General features: G+C 42.3%; 2 protein-coding genes across 3 annotated transcripts; both read right to left on the bottom strand.

The window, feature by feature from the left end:
- Nucleotides 1-268: 268 nt before the first annotated feature.
- Nucleotides 269-12,581, bottom strand: IVD (isovaleryl-CoA dehydrogenase). Its single transcript, XM_061551616.1, has 11 exons — nt 12,266-12,581; nt 10,382-10,471; nt 9,102-9,153; nt 7,534-7,711; nt 6,287-6,509; nt 5,815-5,911; nt 5,131-5,224; nt 4,918-4,999; nt 3,808-3,912; nt 2,928-3,000; nt 269-2,277 (listed from the first exon to the last, which is right to left on the bottom strand). Exons 1-11 carry the CDS (start codon nt 12,404-12,406, stop codon nt 2,144-2,146), a joined length of 1,269 nt encoding a protein of 422 aa, XP_061407600.1. The 5' UTR covers nt 12,407-12,581; the 3' UTR covers nt 269-2,143.
- A 565-nt stretch (nt 12,582-13,146) lies between these two features.
- Nucleotides 13,147-20,372, bottom strand: JMJD7 (jumonji domain containing 7). 2 transcript variants are annotated; one of them, XM_061551614.1, is made up of 9 exons: nt 20,210-20,372; nt 19,185-19,338; nt 18,599-18,744; nt 18,381-18,491; nt 17,717-17,773; nt 17,365-17,460; nt 17,127-17,203; nt 16,459-16,618; nt 13,147-15,986 (listed from the first exon to the last, which is right to left on the bottom strand). In XM_061551614.1, the coding sequence occupies exons 1-9, from the start codon at nt 20,259-20,261 to the stop codon at nt 15,880-15,882; spliced, it is 960 nt and encodes a 319-aa protein (XP_061407598.1). In that variant the 5' UTR covers nt 20,262-20,372; the 3' UTR covers nt 13,147-15,879. The 2 variants fall into 2 exon arrangements, with proteins under 2 accessions (XP_061407598.1, XP_061407599.1); XM_061551615.1 differs by having other exon boundaries at nt 18,381-18,485.

The following is a 20,372-nucleotide window of genomic DNA, read 5'->3' as shown; positions in this document are numbered from 1 at the left end:
GTTGTTGTTGAAGGTTAGCAAAACCTGAGGTGGCTACTCTTGATGTAATTACACGATTTCATCAAATACCGCAAAGCAACACTCCATACACGTTTGGAAAATTAGAATCGAGAAACAATGGCATGTATCTTGACACACATCACTTTAGATCTATGCATCGTGACGTCTAATTGCATTTTACACGCCTCGAAGTGTACTTTAAGATTGCATAAAGTGCAGTCAAACACGCCGTGCTTGTGTCTATTTAAAATCAAACTCACGCAGCATGTACACATTGCATCAGGTTTATTGAGATTAGAACACTGCAAATGCATTACAGCATTGGTGTCCCTTGCATACCATATACATTGATAACAATATCCTGTGTACCGTCACCAGATTGTGTTCCCCATACGTAAAGATGATGCACTGCAAGTGGACACACGATAATGAACTTGATTACTTAAATGTCGGTGCTTAAACGCGTGCCCGAATATTACACCTGGTACAGCATTAGAAATGTTTAAAGTAACACGGGATAAAGCGATTAGAGCTTTGGAGTTGAGAGGTGTAACTTTATTGTGTAATTCCTCGTATGTTTTCATTTTGACTCGCACCATACCAAGCGTAGAGCGAGGCCACAGCGCCACCTTGTATTTAGAGAGAGATATCAGGTGTGATTTATATTAATGGATATTTCAAATCTGAGTCCGACGTGATGTTTAAATTATCATTCCACTAACATGTGAATCACACTAATCAAATACACATAACCAAGAAACTGCACATCATTTTGAACTAGCAGTTCAAAATGTATGAACCAACTTGAAGGCGTGTTTAGATTCTACATACTTAAGATAAATACGTTCCCAATTTTCACTTGAAAATCAAGCTTAGATACATTTCTGATTAAATCAATGCTTTATTTAAGATATATCTGAAAAGTGCCATGACAGGAAGTAACTGCACTTCATTGTGGTCACTTACACGATTTTCTCACTAAAAGTGCTGTCGCATGATGTCATTTTGACGTGGCGTAAATTTCACTTAAATTATAAAATATGTTCACATTTTAATTTTAATTAAAATTCCCCAACAATCTGGAAGCACTTCTAAAAAAATGGTATCTGAAAAAATTAAATGAAAAACTCATCTATAATCCATTTCTCACTGCAAGTATTTTTTTCACTCGGTGAAGATTATCTAGTCGGGGGTGGTGCTTGTCCTAACAACCCTGAGACAGTGATGAAAATTCCACATTTCTAAGGCTGGTCAGTCGACCCAGAGAGAAAACCACAAAGCTATCACAAAGTGGTACCGCATTATCAACTCAGAGGCACAGAGGACTGAATCAACTCCCAATTTAGATGTTGAGTTGCAATCTTCCGAATACATGCTGTCAGCAGACTTCCGCTAGGCTGCCAGGTTTACTCTCGGTCGTAGGATATGTTTGGTCATGCAAGAATTAACTTGAACATGGCAGAAATGCTTTTTTTAATGAAATAAATGTTCGAAATGCAGATGACTTCAATTGCTTTTTATCATTAATATTCTGAACAAAGTTTAGTTTTTCTTATCTGGAAAGCAAAATGATTCTTTAAAAAAACTTGCCCAGTATAAGATTCGTTACAAAACTTTTGAAACTTTTCACGAATACAATTGCAGAAAGTTGTCAGATTTGTGCTTCAGAGTATGGTGACATACACAATTATACATGTGACAGGACAAGTGTATTTAATTTAAAACTATTATTATGCATTTAACAAAACATTTTGACACCAAACAACTGACTAGTCAATAAGTCCAAAATCAACACTATGGAGCTTTCCAAACCCAATCAAGTTGTAGTACAGCCTGGACGAACTGCTAAATGACATTCATATTGGTCGAAATTTTGTAATTTTGACGTTGCGTATTGATTGCGTAACAAATCTGGAGTTGACGTCATCCGTGGAGTGTTTTTTTATGAGGCATTTTCCCCATGACACAAAACACTTCCATACAAGAGTTATGTTAACATGCTCTCGTGTGGCATTACACATTCTGTCAGAATTCACATTATAAATGTCCGATGAAATGGCATAGTTTTCCATTCGAAGACAGATTTGTATATAAAGCCACATCATGTGGGTCTTGATGTTGTTTTGGCTCTTGGAGACTTCATTCACTTGAACATGGCGTTGTAGGCACGGCCGATGATGAGGCGTCTGACCTCACTGGTCCCTGCTCCGATCTCGTAGAGCTTGGAATCCCGCAGAAAACGGGCCATTGGGTAGTCATTGATGTAACCGTTTCCACCTAAGTGAGAATGACAAATCAGTAATGATTCATTGATAAGCAGTGCTCCATCAGGAATGCAGGAATAACCAACTGTAAAATATTGAAGTTGACAATCCAGCATGAAATAGATTTTTGAATGATGTACCATGCAGTAATAAAGAAAATATATAGCAAATTATTTTATTTCCTAGGGTTGCGATATTGTGCACTTGTGCAAAGAGGTACAATGACAAAAAGGAAACATTTTATGAGACTGGGTTAGATCGCGTAAATATATAAATGTGTCGTTAAAACCCGCCACCACACGACACAGCAAGGGTTGTCACGAAAACAGAACGTGCCAATTCGTCTCTAGTACAGCACACCGGTTGTGTGTTGGAGAGCCAAGCCACAACATTTACAAACTGCAAATGCAATTTTTAACTGACTGAGTACGACGTTTCGCCAGGTGTGGCGAAACGTCGTACTCAGTTGGTAGATGTTGTGGCTTGGCTCTCTCCAACACACATTGGCACGGTCTGTTTACGTGACAACCCTTACTAATTGGCTGTCGGGTGGCGGCGAGTTTTAACGACACATTTATATATTTACGCGATCTAACCCAAAAACCTCTATTATGAATTTTATGAGACTGTTGAATATAAGTAAGAGCGAATCCCACAACTTACCAAGGCACTGGATTCCATCAAGAGCCACTTGAGTAGCATTTTCAGCAGCATAGAGAATCACTCCTGCGCAGTCCTGTTTTTAAAAGCATGCATTTCACATCATCAAATGCTGAAAATGTAGTTAACAACTGCCGTACAACATACCAATAGATCATACAAACTATAACATGAACAATGGGATACTATCCTGCAACACAATGATAAAATGACTTATTCGTTTAGTGCAGTGGTTCTCGACTTTCCTGAATTCACGATCCACCATCAACACTTAAAAATATATTGCCAACCCCCCCACAGTTAAAAATTGCATTTGCATTAGAACAACCCAGGACACTTTACAATACAAACTTTGACAACTTAAAAAAAACCATTGTCCAATTAATCCATCACAGGATAAGCTAATGCAAACAAATATTTGTAATACTAAAATGTAAGCATTCTATTATTTCTGCATTCCTGAAAACACTTGTACAGTTCCAAAAGCATAAATTATTTCTAGGAACCACCAAAGGTTGAGGATGCACCGATGTCTAGCAAAAGATCTCTGGCTTCGATCTTTCGCAAATCTTCTGGACAACCGTAAACCACATCCTCACAAACCATGGCAGATGCAGTTACTTGATCCACAAATGTAGAATTAAAAACTCTCCAGTCTGCAACTGTGATCACCCAGAACAGACCATGGAACATCTAACGACTCAATGCCCGATTAAGAAATTCGCAAGCATCACAGCAATACACTCCACTACTTCTGACGCAATTATCTGGCTCAACCACCTCAATGTAAGAATTATATTTGTTGCTCGTCATCAGGCATGTGAAGAAGTGCTCTGGATATAAAAGCATTGGAGCAAAGGGGCAGGGTGTGTGGTGTACTCGCCATGCTGCTGGAGTGATTTCGGTCACAGGCACGGGCCACGTTGTACACGTACGACCGGCATGCTGCCAGCCTGGTGTGCATGTCTGCCATCTTGCCCTGCATAAGCTGGGTAGAGGGCAAGAAAGAAAGGTAGGCGGTGGGTGTGTATACAGTTCATAGAAGCACTTGCCACTCAACAATACACCTACTATATTGTTACTGGCAGGAATGCAGGAAGCCTGCAATGCCACACATCTCTTCCACTTCACAATGACGCTTTTCAGCTCAGTGTCTTCCTCTTCTTAAAATATATCTGTGCATTAGAAGCGACATAGAATGGAAATAATAAAATAATAAAAATAAAGCATAACAAAATAATTCTCACGACGTGTTGGCCACAACGCAAGCAGCCGTCCTCAGGTGGAGAACAGGTCTGTCGAGAAGACAGAGTCTGACCTGTTCTCCACCTGAGGACGGCTGCTTGCGTTGTGGCCGAAACGTCGTGAGAATAATTTTATTATGCTTTATTTTTATTATTTTATTATTTCCATTCTACGTGACTTTACCGAAAGAACCAAGAAGATGAATCCCTGCAGTCACGAAAGCTTTAAATCGAAATAGAAGCGACATAATTACATATTCTGTTACATTTTGTTTGTTAATTCGTTTTCGACCAACTGCAGCTTTTTTACATAATCTGAACTGTCGATTGTTCCCTAACTTAACCATTGTCAGTTTAACAAATAGGCTTCCTGCGACCAATATCATCCATAATCGAGGATTTTTGGGTTAGATCGTGTAAATATATAAATGTGTCGTTAAAACCCGCCACCACCCTGACACAGCCAACTAGTAAGGGTTGTCACGTAAACAGAGCATGCCAATTCGTCACTAGTACAGCACACCGGTGTGTTGGAGAGCCAAGCCACAACATTTACAACATGAGTACGACGTTTCGCCAGTAATTACAACTAGCTTCATCAGGCGACAACCAGATTTGTGGAGAAGTCCACCTGTTTCGTTCCTTATATAGAGGTGTAGATGTGGTGACCACACTTCTTAAATCATATTCACATCATGTAGGCATTGCCGATAAACAGCGAGTCATACAATATCGAAAAAAAAGAGTACCTGAAAAGTGCCGATCTTCCGATTGAAAGCTTCCCTGACATGCAGGTATGGGATGGCATTGTCCATCACTGCCTGCATTATGCTGTGGAATAATCACAAACAATAACAACAAAAACTGTAATGACATAACGTATATGACGTAAGGTCAAAATGTACTTATTTCAAGTCCTTGACCAGATTTTAAGTACTGCTTAGATTAAAGGTGAGCGTTACCCCAGTGGCCCTGCTGCAAGAATGAGTCTCTCAAAGTCCAGTCCGCTCATCAGCACATACACACCCTTGTTCAGGCTGCCCAGTATATTCTTTTCTGCAAGTGGCAAGAACACAATGCAATATGCAAATATAATAAAAGCAATAATGAATAATAATCACTTGTATACCCAGGAAGCCACATCGAGTGATAGGACTATTTTCAGGAGGGTTCTGCATTGTAGGTGTTTATATTAATACGTTCTCAGCCAAATAAAGGAGTGTGTATGCACCAGGGAAATAGTACAACCACTCCACGTGATAATACAAAATCACAGTTTAAAAGCACATTTGAGTTGGGTATATACTTACACAAGATTACCTCAACATGTTATTCTATCAGCTAGTGTGGGTGTGTGTGTTCACAACATGTTCTGACGTGAGTTTCCTAACAGCGACACCGACCTATTGGTGGAATAAGTATATTAGATATTTCAGAATGTTGTCCTGGTGAGAGTCTGCAAGTATTTTTAGCAGGCATTTCAAAAAATTCCTGGCAAGCCATCTTAGATTGAAACATCAATAACAAGCAAAATTTACTGATAAAAACACTATTTTTTATAACTTATAGGATCTGTCCAAAAATGCTGCTTTGATCTAAGATAAATTAATAATAAAAGCCTTTAAAAAATATATACAAATCCATACCTGGCACCTTGCAGTCCTCAAAGATGAGCTCTGAGGTGCTGGAACCCCTCATGCCCATCTTGTCCAGTTTTTGTGCCGTGCTGAACCCTGGCATGTCCTACAAAGCAAAAATCCACAAACACCATCATCATTATCATCATCAAATCATTAGAGCAAAAATGTCTCAAACCTCTAGTTCTTTTCACTTGTATATGTGTACACACATTATAGAACTGGTTGATGAACAAAGCATAAAAGGTTAAATTACGTTGAAATCGGTTTCCCGTCTCTTCACTACATACTCATGATGCAGGACCTTTCACCGCAATGCACAATGTTCTGTACTTGTGTTGCGTTTTCGAGAGAGGAGGTTTTGAAGTGGTGAGCCAGCATATGCAGTAATGTGGACAGGATGTAGAGATGGCCCCAGACAGGAATTAGTGAAGAAAAATCAGACCCCACGAGTGGGAAAACTGCCAGGAAGAATATTAACCTTCTCGACGATGAATGCCGTGATTCCGTGTGATTCTGGTTTCACTTTCAGATCCGTCTTGGCGTACACGATCAGCACATCGGCATCCGGCCCGTTGGTGATCCAGAACTTGTTTCCATTGAGCACGTAGCTGTCACCTTTCTTGTCAGCGCGCAACTTCATGGCGACCACGTCCGAACCTGCGTTGGGCTCGCTCATTGCCAGCGCGCCGATATGCTCCCCGCTGATTCAGCTGCAATCCGACGGGAGGTTGTAAGCACCGTTATTGATAAACGTAACTCGCAACAAACGTTTTGGGAGGCTTATGGGCAACTCTCCATCGCAGGAATTGAGAATTTCTACTTGTGATTCAGGATCACTAATGGAGAAAAGCACTGCTCAACACTAACTTGACCTTTATATTTTTGGATGGCTAGACTGCCAGGAATGAGTGCACATGTGTTTTTATTGTTTCATATTGATACAAATATAGCCTGGAAATTGGCGGTGGCAGGGCTTTTGTGATGCAATTACATGCATCACAGCTTTTGGTAAAACATTTTTTTACGTCCGAGCCATGATTTTGAATAGAATATCTGAACGTTTGGAATGAACCACCTGGGTTGTTTTTGAATGGTTAGCAGGTTAAAATAGCACAAACATTAAAGAATGTTTATTTTAACCTCTGGACACCTTTGATTATAGGAGCAAGGAACGATGTATCAATTAATAAATTATAATACATTCTTACTCAAACAAATCTTGCTTTAACTCATGCGTGCAAGACTTGAATATTAACAAATTCTGGAAATCGAACACCAATGTAGATTTAAGCAAAATTAACAAATAAGACTGATAAAACAAGACAAAACACACGAGAGAAACAGTACAAATGAGACATAGAAAACGAGAAAAAATACTTCTTAACTGAATTGAGGTATGTCACAGCATTTTCTGGCTTATATAGAACAACAATCTAACATCCCTCGAATAAAGTTGAAAATGTGTATGCTTATTCAAAGGCACCTCCGAGTGGGCGGTCCTTTGTTGAAAGGAGTAGTAGTACATGTCACTGCTTTATTACTGTTCAACACGTAGGCTTTCGCAACCAATATTATCCATAATAGGTTTTTTTTGGTTAGATTGCGTAAATATATGACACATTTATATATTTACGCGATATAACCCAAAAAAACCCTCTATTAAGCTTTATTACTATTTAACATTTAGAGTTACTGCTATGCGGCGGTCCGGGTGTGTTAGTGTGCTGCAGCACCTTGGGAAGGTACTTTTTCTTCTGCTGCTCATTGCCATTGCGCACGAGCTGGTTGATGCACAGATTGGAGTGTGCCCCGTAGCTGAGCCCGACAGCGGCTGAGGCTCTGGAGATCTCCTCCATGCAGATTACGTGGTCCAGGTACCCACCGCCTGTGCCTCCATCCTCCACTGGGTGGAGGAAGGACACAGGGAAAATGCTGAACATTGAAATGAGAGTGGAACTTTTATTTGTAACTATCAATGAATGGGTGAGTCCTTTTATCACTGGCGAAGATCCACGGTAACAAACATTAGAAGTTCAGCCTTGAAATTGCTTGCTCATGTAATTACGGTCAGAAATGCCTCTGCTATAGAGAGCCCCTCTAGAGTGCAATTCGCCTACTCTTCCACGCTGGCCAGACGTATTGTAATTGATGGGAGAATGCCCACGGTCCTTCCCAAATGCAACCTGCCAATCAACTAATTGTGGTGCACTCATTTCTACTGCCGAGGTGAGAGCAGCGGGGATTTAAGAATCCCACCCAATGTTTCAACTTTCAAACAGGAGTTCGAACCGGTGGCCTCTGGATTGTCCAGTGTGCAAACCATTACACTATGGCAGCATCCCAGATCCATAAAACCGTAAGTCTTTGATGTCACGAAAACACATTTTTTTAAATAACTCTTAAAACGAGTGCGGGGGGGGGGGGGGGTAATGGAGGTACAGTAGTATGCATACTAGGCTAAGATTCTGGTGACCAGAGTTCAATTCCTGGCCATAAATAACACCAGTCGCAAATGACATCCAAATAGGTACAGGACCAGCTATCTTTACCAATCTGCACTTACCAGCATAGTGATGATGAAATAACTCCCCAGAGAGGGCTCCGAAAGAACGTTATCCAGCAATGGAATGACAATAGCTATACACATTTTTTTTAACCAAAAACAAACCTATTGTTGGGTTGACGATATTGAACAATATTGACAAACAATTGCAAATAGATGGGGAAAAATCCAGTGAAGTTATTGTAAATTAGTTCACTGAAAAATTTAGAACAGTTAAAAATGTATATTTTATAGGTATTATGTTGAATTTTAGACAATGCTTAACATGCCTTTTTTAATGTTAACTTGTGCAGAATTCTGTGTTTAATTGTTAATTAACATTGTCACATGTAAGTAAAAGCTAATGGTGCTAAAGCACTTAAAATGGTTGAGCTGCTTTTGCAAGGCTGTGTTCAAATGTTACGAGGCCACTTCAGGGCACATATGTATTATTAATGAGGAACGTAGAAGCAAAGGGTACGAGTACAAAGTGCATCGGATAAGCTTGAACTTAACGAAACAACTCTTACAGAACATGAAGAATAGTAAATTCATGTTTAAAATGAGCACATATTAAATAAAACAATTTCGCTGACTGTGTTGTGACATGGATGAAGAACGACACACAGTAGTTACTTTAAAAGCAAGTCAATCACTTTGTTAGAGCACATTATCTGACATCTGATATTGCACTGAAAATCTGTAGCCCACAACAATGACTCAGCCAAAAGTACAGAAATTACGCGGTTACCTGGTGCTGTGATGCCTAACACTCCCAGATGGCCAAGCTTCTTCCAAAATTCCTGAAAATTACAAATGTGTATAATTATGTTTTACTTTACCCTTCACCATGTTCACATTATACAACATCTCAAAGGGCCGTGTTCCCACGGCCACAGGAAAGCAAGCTGTTGTTCACAAGGACAGGTGGGGCCCAGCACAGATTCCTACAGCAGCAGCCTTACTTGGTCAAGCCAACACCAACTGCTGGCTTGTGTTTAACCACGTGAATACTTTTCGTAAAGGGGAGCTGCATGCTTCCTTCTGAGCATCTCTTAGGTAAACTCCAGGGTTGGTGTTAATATTATGATAAAAAAGGTGGAAAATTACAAAGACAATTTTATCTTAAAATTGTCTAAACATAACCTAAGCGTACGTGTTTCTTGTTAAACTGTTTTGTAAAAAAAATATTACCATTTATAACATTTTCTTGGTTCTTTCGGTAAAGTCACGTAAAAGGGAAACAATAAAATAATAAAAATATAAAACATGTAAGAAGGGAGAAAGCCAAGATGGACAGAGCGAGAAGGGTCTGGTCCCCATGGAGCATCTCTGCGAGTGTTTGTGATGGGCAACGAGCCATGCTGGGACAAGATTGGAATGAATTTCGATTTAAAGCTTTCGTGACTGCAGAGATTCATCTTCTTGGTTCTTTCGGTAAAGTCACGTAGAATGGAAATAATAAAAATAAAACATAATAAAATAATTCTCACGACGTTTCGGCCACAACGCAAGCAGCCGTCCTCAGGTGAAGAACAGGTCTGTCGATAATACTCTTCACCTGAGGACGGCTGCTTGCGTTGTGGCCGAAACGTCGTGATAATTATTTTATTATGTTTTATTTTTATTATTTTATTATTTCCATTCTACGTGACTTTACCGAAAGAACCAAGAAGAAGATTGGAATGGCCCAGCATTGCTCGGGCCTGCTTCCTCATGGGCATGAGAACTGAGCACCGATTACTTTGCATCAAGTAACAATGCACCCATTGAGATATCAGTCATATTTTTCTTCATATGAAATGTTAACGTCTTTACAAAACGTGTGAATTAGAAATGACTTCAGGAACTTATTTAATTAGCTATTCGCAATTAAAACTTACCTGGGTTAGTGCCAAGGCTAATGGGGTTTATAATAGGGTTACATTGGATTACATTAAGGCTTTAGAGGCAAAGGCCATTTAATTATAATATTTTAATAAGGTAAATGATAGCGATGAGAAATGTATTATGTGACTTTGTGCTTCTTACCCGAATTTGCTTAAACTCATTTGTTCGGTCAATCTCTTGTGCTATGGGCATCAGGTGTTCCTGACAGAACTTGTACATAGTTTGTCTCAGCTGTAACAGAGCACAATAAACAAAAAATAACAGTGAATACGGTTCTAGAGATAAATAACCAATTAGAGAATGCGGTTGTGAGGAAGCTGGTTTTGTCTATGGGTAGTGGTGTTGAATGAGAATATCATCTTAATAATGGGATTATATATTTCTGAAAGGCAAGGGGCCGTCCATAAATGACGTCATGCACCTGGGGGGGGGGGTTGAGAAATGTGACGTCACATCAAAATGCGCAACTTTAAATAAATATAACACGTTCTACTTAATTAAATAGACTTTTTAATAAATGTTTTCTCCTACAACATCAGAGTGCAGCGCCACATTAAATACGCACTACAATGACAAGTTATTTAAAGTTTGTGCATTTCTCAAACCCCCTCGTCACACATCGTCACAAATGTCTGACCCCCAACCCCCCCTAGGTGCGTGACGTCATTTATGGACGGCCTCTTCTACGCACGAGGCAAAGGGTCAATTTAGTTCCCAAGGTTGGCCTCTGCACCGTGGCCACGCCACGCGGGCCCACGAGGAGGCGGCGTGCCACGTGTGTCCCCATCATCATCATCGTCATCATCCCCATCATCATCATCTCCATCATCATCCCCATCATCATCATCTCATAATCATCTCCATCATCATCTCCATCATCATCCCCATCATCATCATCTCATAATCATATCCATCATCATCTCATAATCATCTCCATCATCTCCGTCATCGTCGTCTCCATCCACGGCCACGTGCGATGGCGACGCGTCAGCGAGCGCCGACCAATCCCTGGGCTGGGTCGCACACCCACCCACTTCGCACTAACGTCAGTAATTAAACACACACAGTACTTACTGTATGCTAAGCGTGTAACCTTTACGTAATGTTTTGCCAATCGTTAAAACATACGTGTCAAACGGCAGTGGGTTATATCGGTTAAAATGTAACATGTGTAGGGTCGAACGAAGCGACAAATGCCGTAGAAACCGGCCCAGACTAAAATCCAGTGCAGATGCACAACACAAGACCCACAGGATGAACTTTCATGGTCTGCTCTTAGTTCAGAATTGCATCGGTGTAGCAGCGTATTATATCGAGTGTTATAACACTACAGTTATACTAGTTACACAATGGTTATAATGGTTCAGTGCTTGTTTTCTCCTGGTTCTTCCTGAGACGAAATTCGCAAAGAAGCAGATACAATTGTTATTGCTATCCATGGTGAGGCCGTGATGGTGATTGGTGAGGTCGTGATGGTGAGTGAGTGATGGGAGTGATGGTGAGAGAGTGATGGTGGTGATTGGTGATGCTGATTGGTGATGGTGAGGGAGTAATGGTGATTGGTGAGGGATTGATGATGGTGATTGGTGATGGTGAGGGAGTGATGGTGAGGGAGTGATGATGGTGATGGTGAGTGGTGATGGTGAGGGAGTGATGGTGAGGGAGTGATGGTGAGGGAGTGATGGTGAGGGAGTGATGGTGAGGGAGTGATGGTGAGGGAGTGATGGTGAGGGAGTGATGGTGAGGGAGTGATGGTGAGGGAGTGATGGTGAGGGAGTGATGGTGAGGGAGTGATGGTGAGGGAGTGATGATGGTGATTGGTGAGGGAGTAATGATGGTGATGGTGAGGGAGTGATGATGGTGAGGGAGTGATGGTGAGGGAGTGATGATGGTGAGGGAGTGATGGTGAGGGAGTGATGATGGTGAGGGAGTGATAGTGAGGGAGTGATGGTGATTGGTGAGGGAGTGATGATGGTGATGGTGAGGGAGTAATGATGGTGATGGCGAGCCCCCCCCGCCCCGTGCCTGGATCTGCTCCTCGCTCAGGCCGCTGACGACGTCGTCCACGGGCACCGCGGAGGAGCTGCAGAGCCGCCTCGGCCCCGCCGGCCCCAGCGCCACCAGGCGGCTCAGGGCCGCCCTCCTCAGCAGCGCGGCGAGAGCCATGGGGGGGTGGGGGCCCAACGCGACGGACAGAAGCTCGTGAAGGACACCGACACGACACGAAGCCCGCAAAGCCACCGCGGTCGCTGCCTCGAGCCGCACGGCGCTTCTTCGATGTCGGCCCCTCACCACCCAATCCCAGCAGCGACCCCTGATTAGATTTCCCAGCTCGCATAGGCAAAGCAAAAGGGGGCGGTGCGGAGGGGCCGGCGTCTCCCCGCGCCTGATTGGCCGCTTGTCGGTGAGTGGCGCGCGCTGCAGCGTCAGCCAATGGGGCACGCGCGTGATTGGTTGATGAGGGCGGGGAAGGTGGGGGGGGGGGGTGTCGCTTTAAGCCAATTGCGAGGCGGCAAGAGCGCCCCACCCCCTTTCCCCACTCGCATGTGCTGTATGGAATGTAATGTTGATTAAAGGCTTTCGTAATTGTTGGAATTCATATTCTTTGGGTCTTTCGGTAAAGTCACGTGGAGAGGTTAAAATAACAAAGATATGGTAGCTTGCCATCCTTCTCCAGCTCCATGGTGAATGTGATGGCTGGGTGTATGGAATTGATGTGGTTGAGGAATTGGTTCAGGGCTGGCTGGCCATGTGGCCAGATGACGCACGTGTCATTCACGTGTCCCTTCCACAAGGACGGGCGTAGAGTGGCAGTCTGGATGGCATCTGTCTCAAATGTTTCCACGAAAACATTGGCGACAACTGGGGATAAAGAAGAATCCATTGGGATGCCTTCCACTTGTTTGTAGAAAGTTCCATTCCAGGTGAAGTGTTGTTGAGGCAGTGTCTAACCAGGGCCGGTACATCAGCATGCAGTCCTTGTTGGACACAATCTTCAATGATTGCAATGGTGTCAGGCACAGGAACTTTGGTAAACAAAGAGACTACATCGAAACTAACGAGCAAATCACCTGGAGATAGACTCAGGCATCTAAGATCGGGGCCAGTGCTGTTTGCAGACCTACACAAACACGACAAGTCAATCATACAAACAAGATTAGCAATAAAATACAGCAATAAACATTGCCAAACATTCCTCAAATGCACTTGAATGGCTGTTTTATTGATTTTAACATGAAAGGAATACTGCAGTTCACCCGTTAAGACGTATTTTGAGATACGGTTACAAATATATATTTAATGCGCAAATTCAGCAGGGAATTATGACTAAATGAGGCTTCCACGTGAATTGCATTTCCCTGCCGATTTTGCTGGTGACTTTTAACAGGAACATTTGCAGTTTCCTACGTGTGAATAAAATTGTGATTAACAAGTTCAGTATATTTGAGGAATTTTGAGCTGTTTATTGCTGACCGTGTTTGCATTATTGCAAGCACTGCAGGACACTACTACATACAATGCAAACACGCCAAGCAATGAAACATGATCACGTTGCCCTGTATTCCTCAAATACACTTTGACGACCATTTTAATGTCTGTGTAGTAGCTTGTAATTAACGCGAGTTAACCCCCTTATCATGGACCATTCCTGTTATAGTATCTCGAGAATGTGTGCTTCATTGCCCTACCTTGTGTGTGTATCTCTGACTATTGTGTACTGGACGTGATCATTGTATATCAATGGAGCGGTAGTGGAACGTTGCCACGAACCAGGCCACTCGAGTTCGATTCCTGCTCACGGCCACCACCAACAACCAGTGACGACTATCTAAACCGGTTCTGGACATCCCCTAGGTCGACTCAGCCTCAAATGAGTACCTGGTTTAAGGGCGCTTTATACATTTTAATTATTGGCGCTGTGCAAACATCGCCAATAGGGAGACAAAGGCGAGCGGGCGAGCTATTGACCACCCCACCGCCTCCTGTGCAGTGGCGGCCTTGATAGCTGCTCCCTCGCTAACAGCACTTGCCCCACCAAGTCTGTGAAGGCTGTACGGGGGATCTTTGTCTTTGTACGTCTCCGAGTCTTGGTGTGACCTTCTGACCCTCAGCGCTCGAGTTGACTGCAGGCATAATCCTGTGGCTCTGTTAGGGGACGTTTCGCAAAAAGACTGACCGACCATGATCATGTGCTCTGTAGCATCATTGGCTTAGAGATTGCAGCCTTTATAAATACAATATTTTTTCTCTCATACAAGTTGCAAAGCTCAATATTTATCTTCAACCGGGGTTTTCAAACTCGCTGACCGCATCCTCTTTTCAGGATTTTTCATTTCGGAGGCAAAATCACATTTTGGTTCAGTTTTCGTTAAGAAAAGGGTTAAATCCGGTCCCTCGCTCCGGTTTTTGTTTCGACTCCCTGGTGTGGGCCACCACCACCACCACAATGATTCACCACCAAGGGGAGTGAGCTTGGGTGGGGGCCAATGGGACATTTGGTGGTGCAGGGCCCACGCCAGCAGCCGTCTTTAAGTACTGTAATGTACCCTCCGACACCGAGATTATGTTTTTAATATACATTTTCAGGGGGCAATATGCAACGTCACCAAATGTCCTTAGTACAAGTAATTTGGATATTGTCCAATCGTTAATGGTAAAATCCAGCAGTGGGTAGATTCTGGCTGATTAATCTTTCAACAGGTTACACAAATTAAGTAATTTAGCATGTTTTTGTGGCATTGTAGAAACTCTTTATGGCAGACTTTAATAAAACAAAAACACATTTCCATTAAACATTAATAAAAATTGCATTCAACCACACATGCAAAATAAGATACCTTCATTTACACATTTATATAAAAACAGTACAATCAACATCATCACCAACAAAAATAATGATGTTCAGTGTGCCATGGAGGCAATATGAGCAGAGACACTCTTGAGAGGTTTGAGGAGAATTCAAAAGCGATGCAGAACAAGCTGCCTCTGTTCTGTGCAGTCATTCCATTGAGTCGTCATAGTTAAGTGTAACTGACCAGGAGTACAAAGGTAAAGGCTCAGCCCTGCAATTGCTTACTCAGGCCACGATTGGTAGAAGGGCCTCCACAAGAGGAAGCTCTAGAGAGCCCCATCTAGAGGGTATTTTGGCCTACTCTTCCACGTTTGCTATACGTTTAGAAGAGGTGTTGAGTACCCACACTTTACCCCACCACACACGACCTGCTGATGGATTGTGGTGTGCCCATTTACACTGACAGGTGTACAGAGGCGGCGTGATGTATGAAACGTTGCTAGTATTTCAACTGCCGAGCCAGGAAATTGAATAAAGAGACGTCTCGATTGCCAGTCCAGGGTGCTAATAATGACACAATGGTCGTGTTCCATCGAGTGTTCCCACATGCAATCTCGAGGCTTTTCGTACACAATCAATGCTTTCCAAGCAAACACTTTCAATGTAATCGCATCTTCATGGATCCCCTGTCAAATTAAAAAAAACAAAACATCTGTTCTCTTTGTCCATGCGGTAGCTTGAAACCGAGGCCGAGGGCTTGCCATCATTTTCCAATTTGCTGCCACAGTCCTTCGAGTGACCAAGCCATGGCAAAGAGTCGAGTGTTGATTACCTCCGCTGTGCCACGCTATGAGTCGTCGTCACACATGTATCTTTTAGCCACACCAGCTACTGCATCTAAGAATTGATAGTAGTTGTACTTTATGTCATATTCCATGTCGTACCAAAAGTTCACTGAGGAGAAAACACATTTTGAAACATGATTACTGAAAGGTAACTGCTTTGAAACAATGAGTTAGATTATCGTTGCTCAGGCTAATTATACATATGCAAGTTATTCATATATATTCGGTTTTCAATGATAATTTTACAATTCAACATTTAACTATCAAAATATATGTATATAAATTCCACAAAGTTATTTTTCTATTTTGTTTAGTGATAATTGTTATGTTTTTGGGGGCGGTGGAGCAGTGGCACAAATGTTTGTGCACTGCCCTATGAACTCGGTGACCTCAGTTTGATTCTTGGTAACGGCCAACATGCGTAGATGCGGCACAACATATGCGTGTTTGTAATGACTGCTTTTTAAGTTTAGTATTTTGTACTTCCTCCGCACCTCCGATTAGCACGGTTGGCTACGTACGGTGTGAAAGAAATTCAACCCACATACATACGACTGTGAATAGTTTTGGTCGTGCCGTACCGGCGATGCAGCCATGCGACTGCTGCACGTGGTGGAACCAGAGAGAGGGCAGGTAGAGCGTTTCCCCGGCCCGCAGGGTCACGTGAATGGCACAGGCTCCAGAAAACTCCGGGTACCGGCCCAGGTCAGGCTGGAGGGGGTTCACGGGGATCCACGGCACCTGGCGGGTGCAGAGGGGGCAGGAGGGGTGTCCTTGTACTGTCGGGCCCCTGAGCTCGGTTTAGTTGAGAGCTGTGTGTGGAATCATTGGACATGCTGGCTCCTAACACAGAAATGTATAATTTCCAATACTGGCTCAAGACCACCAATGAAGATGAGTTCTTTGGTGTGTTCATTTGAGCTTGGGAGGGACTTTCACTTTGAATGTTTATTCCAGTAATAATCTATCCATCGAGGACATTTTGAAGGAGTGTTCTACACATGGGACGAAACTGGAGTACTCGGAGAAAATACATACACGTGAAGAGCCAACATTCAACAGTCTACACAAATGGGTTCACGATTCCACTTGCTATACTGTTATTTCCTGGCCGTCATAGCCTCGTAGGATTGAGAGCTTCACAACTGCAAGTGGTACAACAATCCTAGACTTCAAAGTGCCATGCTGCATTCTTGACGTGTGCCTCAATGCTCATGATATGTAATGTGTTTTTTGTTTACTGCAGTACCTTCTCTGCATATTTTTCATCGACGACTTCAAACTCTCCATCCTCACGCTGTCTGTACGTGGCTGGCTGGTAAAACTCTGCAGAGAATAAGCACCAAGCTATGTGTCACGTAGCCAAAACAAGATGAACAGATCAAACCGTTTTATAAGAGGGAGGAGGGGTGGGTGACTTTCATGAAATAATTTTAAAAAGTGGATGAAGGCGAAAGGTGGTGATTGTTATAAAGTGACAGGTATACCGTATGGTATGAAGGGCCGGTCGGTAGGAGGGAAGAGAGTGAATTCCTTCTCTCCTGATATTACGCAGTACAGATTCTCGTAGTGGTCCTTGTGTACTGAAAACATGGGCATATTTATAAGAACCAGGCTTCAATCATCAACACAATTACTGTCATCTTTAAACCTAGATAAGCAGGACTAAACACATCATTGTAAAGGTATATTAAATACTGCATTGTTTGGTTGGGCAAATTAAAGAAGTAATATGTGTGAATTCGAACACAAGGCTTGTTTGGATAACCACTGCTTAAATTGTACTTAGAATGGTAATGACTGGATTCCACTGTGCTTTGTGGCAAAATCGGAACTTACAAGATGTGACAGCTTCTTTCTCTCCAATCCAAAAGTTTACAGCGTCAGGCTTCTTACCTGAACATACACAAAATAAGCGTGAGAGTCAATGACAAAATTCAAGCAAAGGTAAATAAACATCAGCATGTGCACAATGCAATTTGAACAAATGCCGGACTATAGTCAAACACAATATAGGGTGGTCTATATATGGATATTCCACAAAAATAATGAGCAATGATAAGAGAAAACAAACGTTTGGCAAAACCCGGTCCCACAGGAACTGCAACAATATTAATTCACATATTTTATCTTTCAACATCGTCCTCTGTAAGACGCGGTATGTTATGAAGAAAGGCCATTGCTCGAAACAGCCATTGCCAGTATTTTTGACAAATATGCTGAGATTTCTGTAAGATATGGGGATCCATAACTCTCATAATGTTCAATCACACTTTGAGAAATTGTAAGAGGGTCAAAAGAAAGCACTATCTATAAACGGTTCACTGTATATACAGAACATTTTTTTAAATATAAATGTGAGAATACGCCATGCCCCGTGAAGGGTTCCTCATGCCAGGTGTATCCGACGTATGGCTGTTAATTTCACCTGCATCTCGATTCTCAAAAATTGACACATTGGCAATGTTAACACCTGAGGAAAAGAATAAGGTTAGGCACTCACCGAATGCCTCTGATGCCCATGGGATATCAGGTTCCACATCAGCCAGAAGCTCCTGGAACTCGGAAGTGAGATTGGAACATTGCTTCTGAATGTAAAATACTCCACCATTGTCTGAACAACAATGCCCAGAAACACATCACAAATGTGCCTATAAGGGCAAAAGTAACACTTTTACAAAAAAACAATATTGCCTCCCTAAGAGTAGTTTCACGACATACTTTGGGTCTTCTTTTCAAGGATGTCCAAGAATGCTCCAAACTTCATCATTCTCTCCTCTGGCATTACGAAGCGATCACCAAGAACCGCATCCGCATAGCCGTTTGGTGTAACAGCCACGCTCACATCCTTGCTGCCCATGACATTCCTTGATGGTGTAAACATGGACAAGGGAAACACCCACCACATATTACTTATGTGTCACACCATTTATAAATGTTATCACCAGAAACACACACTCCTACTCAACTTCCGGAGCAACAGCTCATAGTTATGACCGTGGTCTAATGAAAACCAAACGTGTTGGTCCCATTTCGTTGGCCTTTATCCACAAATGCAATATAAAAAGGCCAGCTTTGTAAAACCTAATATATTTTTGTATCAATATTGTTACAAGTTTTGAATATTTACAAGTAATATTTTGTGATGTTTATTTTGTTTTAGTGAAAGGAAAAACGCAGGAAAAGGCTGCAACATTGAATGACCAAGCATCAGAGTGGAGATGCAAAAAAAAATGAGATGCAAATTCCTCGTTGTTGTTGTTGTTGCGGTGCTGCTTTGGTCGACGACTGAGGTTGTTGTCCTTACCGCAAGTACGCGGGGCTCCACTTGGTCAGGGCTGCCCAGTGCTGCGTGGTGTGTCTGTAGATCACGGGACGGTTTGGTGTCACCCACTCCCGGAGAAACTCCAGAGGGCTTGGGGGCCCATCCACGTATTGCACGCTGCCATGCAGATACAGATCTGGCAAACACACCACAGGGGTCTGAACTGGAATATTTGTAAAAAAAAATATTCTTAGGTTTTTTCGGTAAAGTCACGTGACTTTACCGAAAAAACCTAAGAATATAAATCCTTGCAGTCACGAAAGCTTCAAATCTAAAAAAATGTATCTCCAGTGTTATCCCAATTACGCTATCGATATTTTGGCATGAGATAAAGAATCAATTCATATAGTTTGCATGCACGTAAGTGCAAACTCGCTCCATGGAGAGGATGGCCTAATTCACGACACTTGAAAAGCCGGTTCACTCAAAGTGTTCACTTCCACCATCCGAAAAGACGACCACAAATATCATACATACGACATCCGTTATCCCTTAACAATAATAATGAACATACATATGGTCTACAAAACTACACACCATTACGATATCGAATACAGGATACGTCTTACAAACACGTGTTACTGTACTCTACATTCAAAGTACAATGCCGTTTCTGGAGGTTCGACTTTTATTTCTAAAGTTTGTAAAATACAAAATTAAATATTATCCCATTAGTAAACACGAGGAATACACTACATTTAAATTTCTACATGTTATATATATACACACACACACACACAAGTTGTACATACGGTTAAACATGCACCAAAACAACCCCAAGTTAATTATATATAGCGCGTGATTTACGGTTTAAAAGTTACACCACGCAGATAAAGTAAAACTGAAATCGTGTCGTGCACGCCGAGAACATTAATTGGAGGTGTAATTGACGCTCAATACCAACAACTGTGACGAGCTGTTGGGGTGAGACAATACGAGTGGTGTTTGACACTCTACACAGTGACTAAACTCATCGTCATCGCAGTTATAAAGGAGTTGAAACGCACCCCTTGCATCCACAGACACGCTCGTCAACGCCTCGTGTAGTCGCCGATGCATTTCAAGTGTAAAGAACCGACCGTGCAGCGTCTGGCGTGTGTATCCCACTTTGTAAAAAGGGGGCTGATGTCAGAAATTAAGAGCCCATCAGCCCCACTGGTCTCACTCGAA

Source organism: Lethenteron reissneri, chromosome 14 (genome assembly GCF_015708825.2).
Source record: "Lethenteron reissneri isolate LAM-NWPU_2019-01 chromosome 14, ASM1570882v1, whole genome shotgun sequence".
Lineage (NCBI taxonomy): Eukaryota > Metazoa > Chordata > Hyperoartia > Petromyzontiformes > Petromyzontidae > Lethenteron > Lethenteron reissneri.
The sequence above is the reverse complement of the archived record's forward strand: the minus strand, read 5'-3'. Positions and strand labels throughout refer to the sequence as shown.

Excerpts from the sequence above, each read along its gene's own strand:
- IVD (XM_061551616.1), bottom strand. The coding sequence starts at position 12,406 with ATGGCTCTCGCCGCGCTGCTGAGGAGGGCGGCCCTGAGCCGCCTGGTG. Across the intron at positions 5,225-5,814 it reads TGAGGACTGCAAGGTGCCAG|AAAAGAATATACTGGGCAGC; the intron begins GTATGGATTTGT and ends TGCCACTTGCAG. Across the intron at positions 2,278-2,927 it reads TGATGGAATCCAGTGCCTTG|GTGGAAACGGTTACATCAAT; the intron begins GTAAGTTGTGGG and ends ATTCTCACTTAG.
- JMJD7 (XM_061551614.1), bottom strand. The coding sequence starts at position 20,261 with ATGCATCGGCGACTACACGAGGCGTTGACGAGCGTGTCTGTGGATGCA. Across the intron at positions 18,492-18,598 it reads CCTTGAAAAGAAGACCCAAA|ACAATGGTGGAGTATTTTAC; the intron begins GTATGTCGTGAA and ends ATTGTTGTTCAG. Across the intron at positions 15,987-16,458 it reads GTCGCATGGCTGCATCGCCG|TGAACTTTTGGTACGACATG; the intron begins GTACGGCACGAC and ends TTTTCTCCTCAG.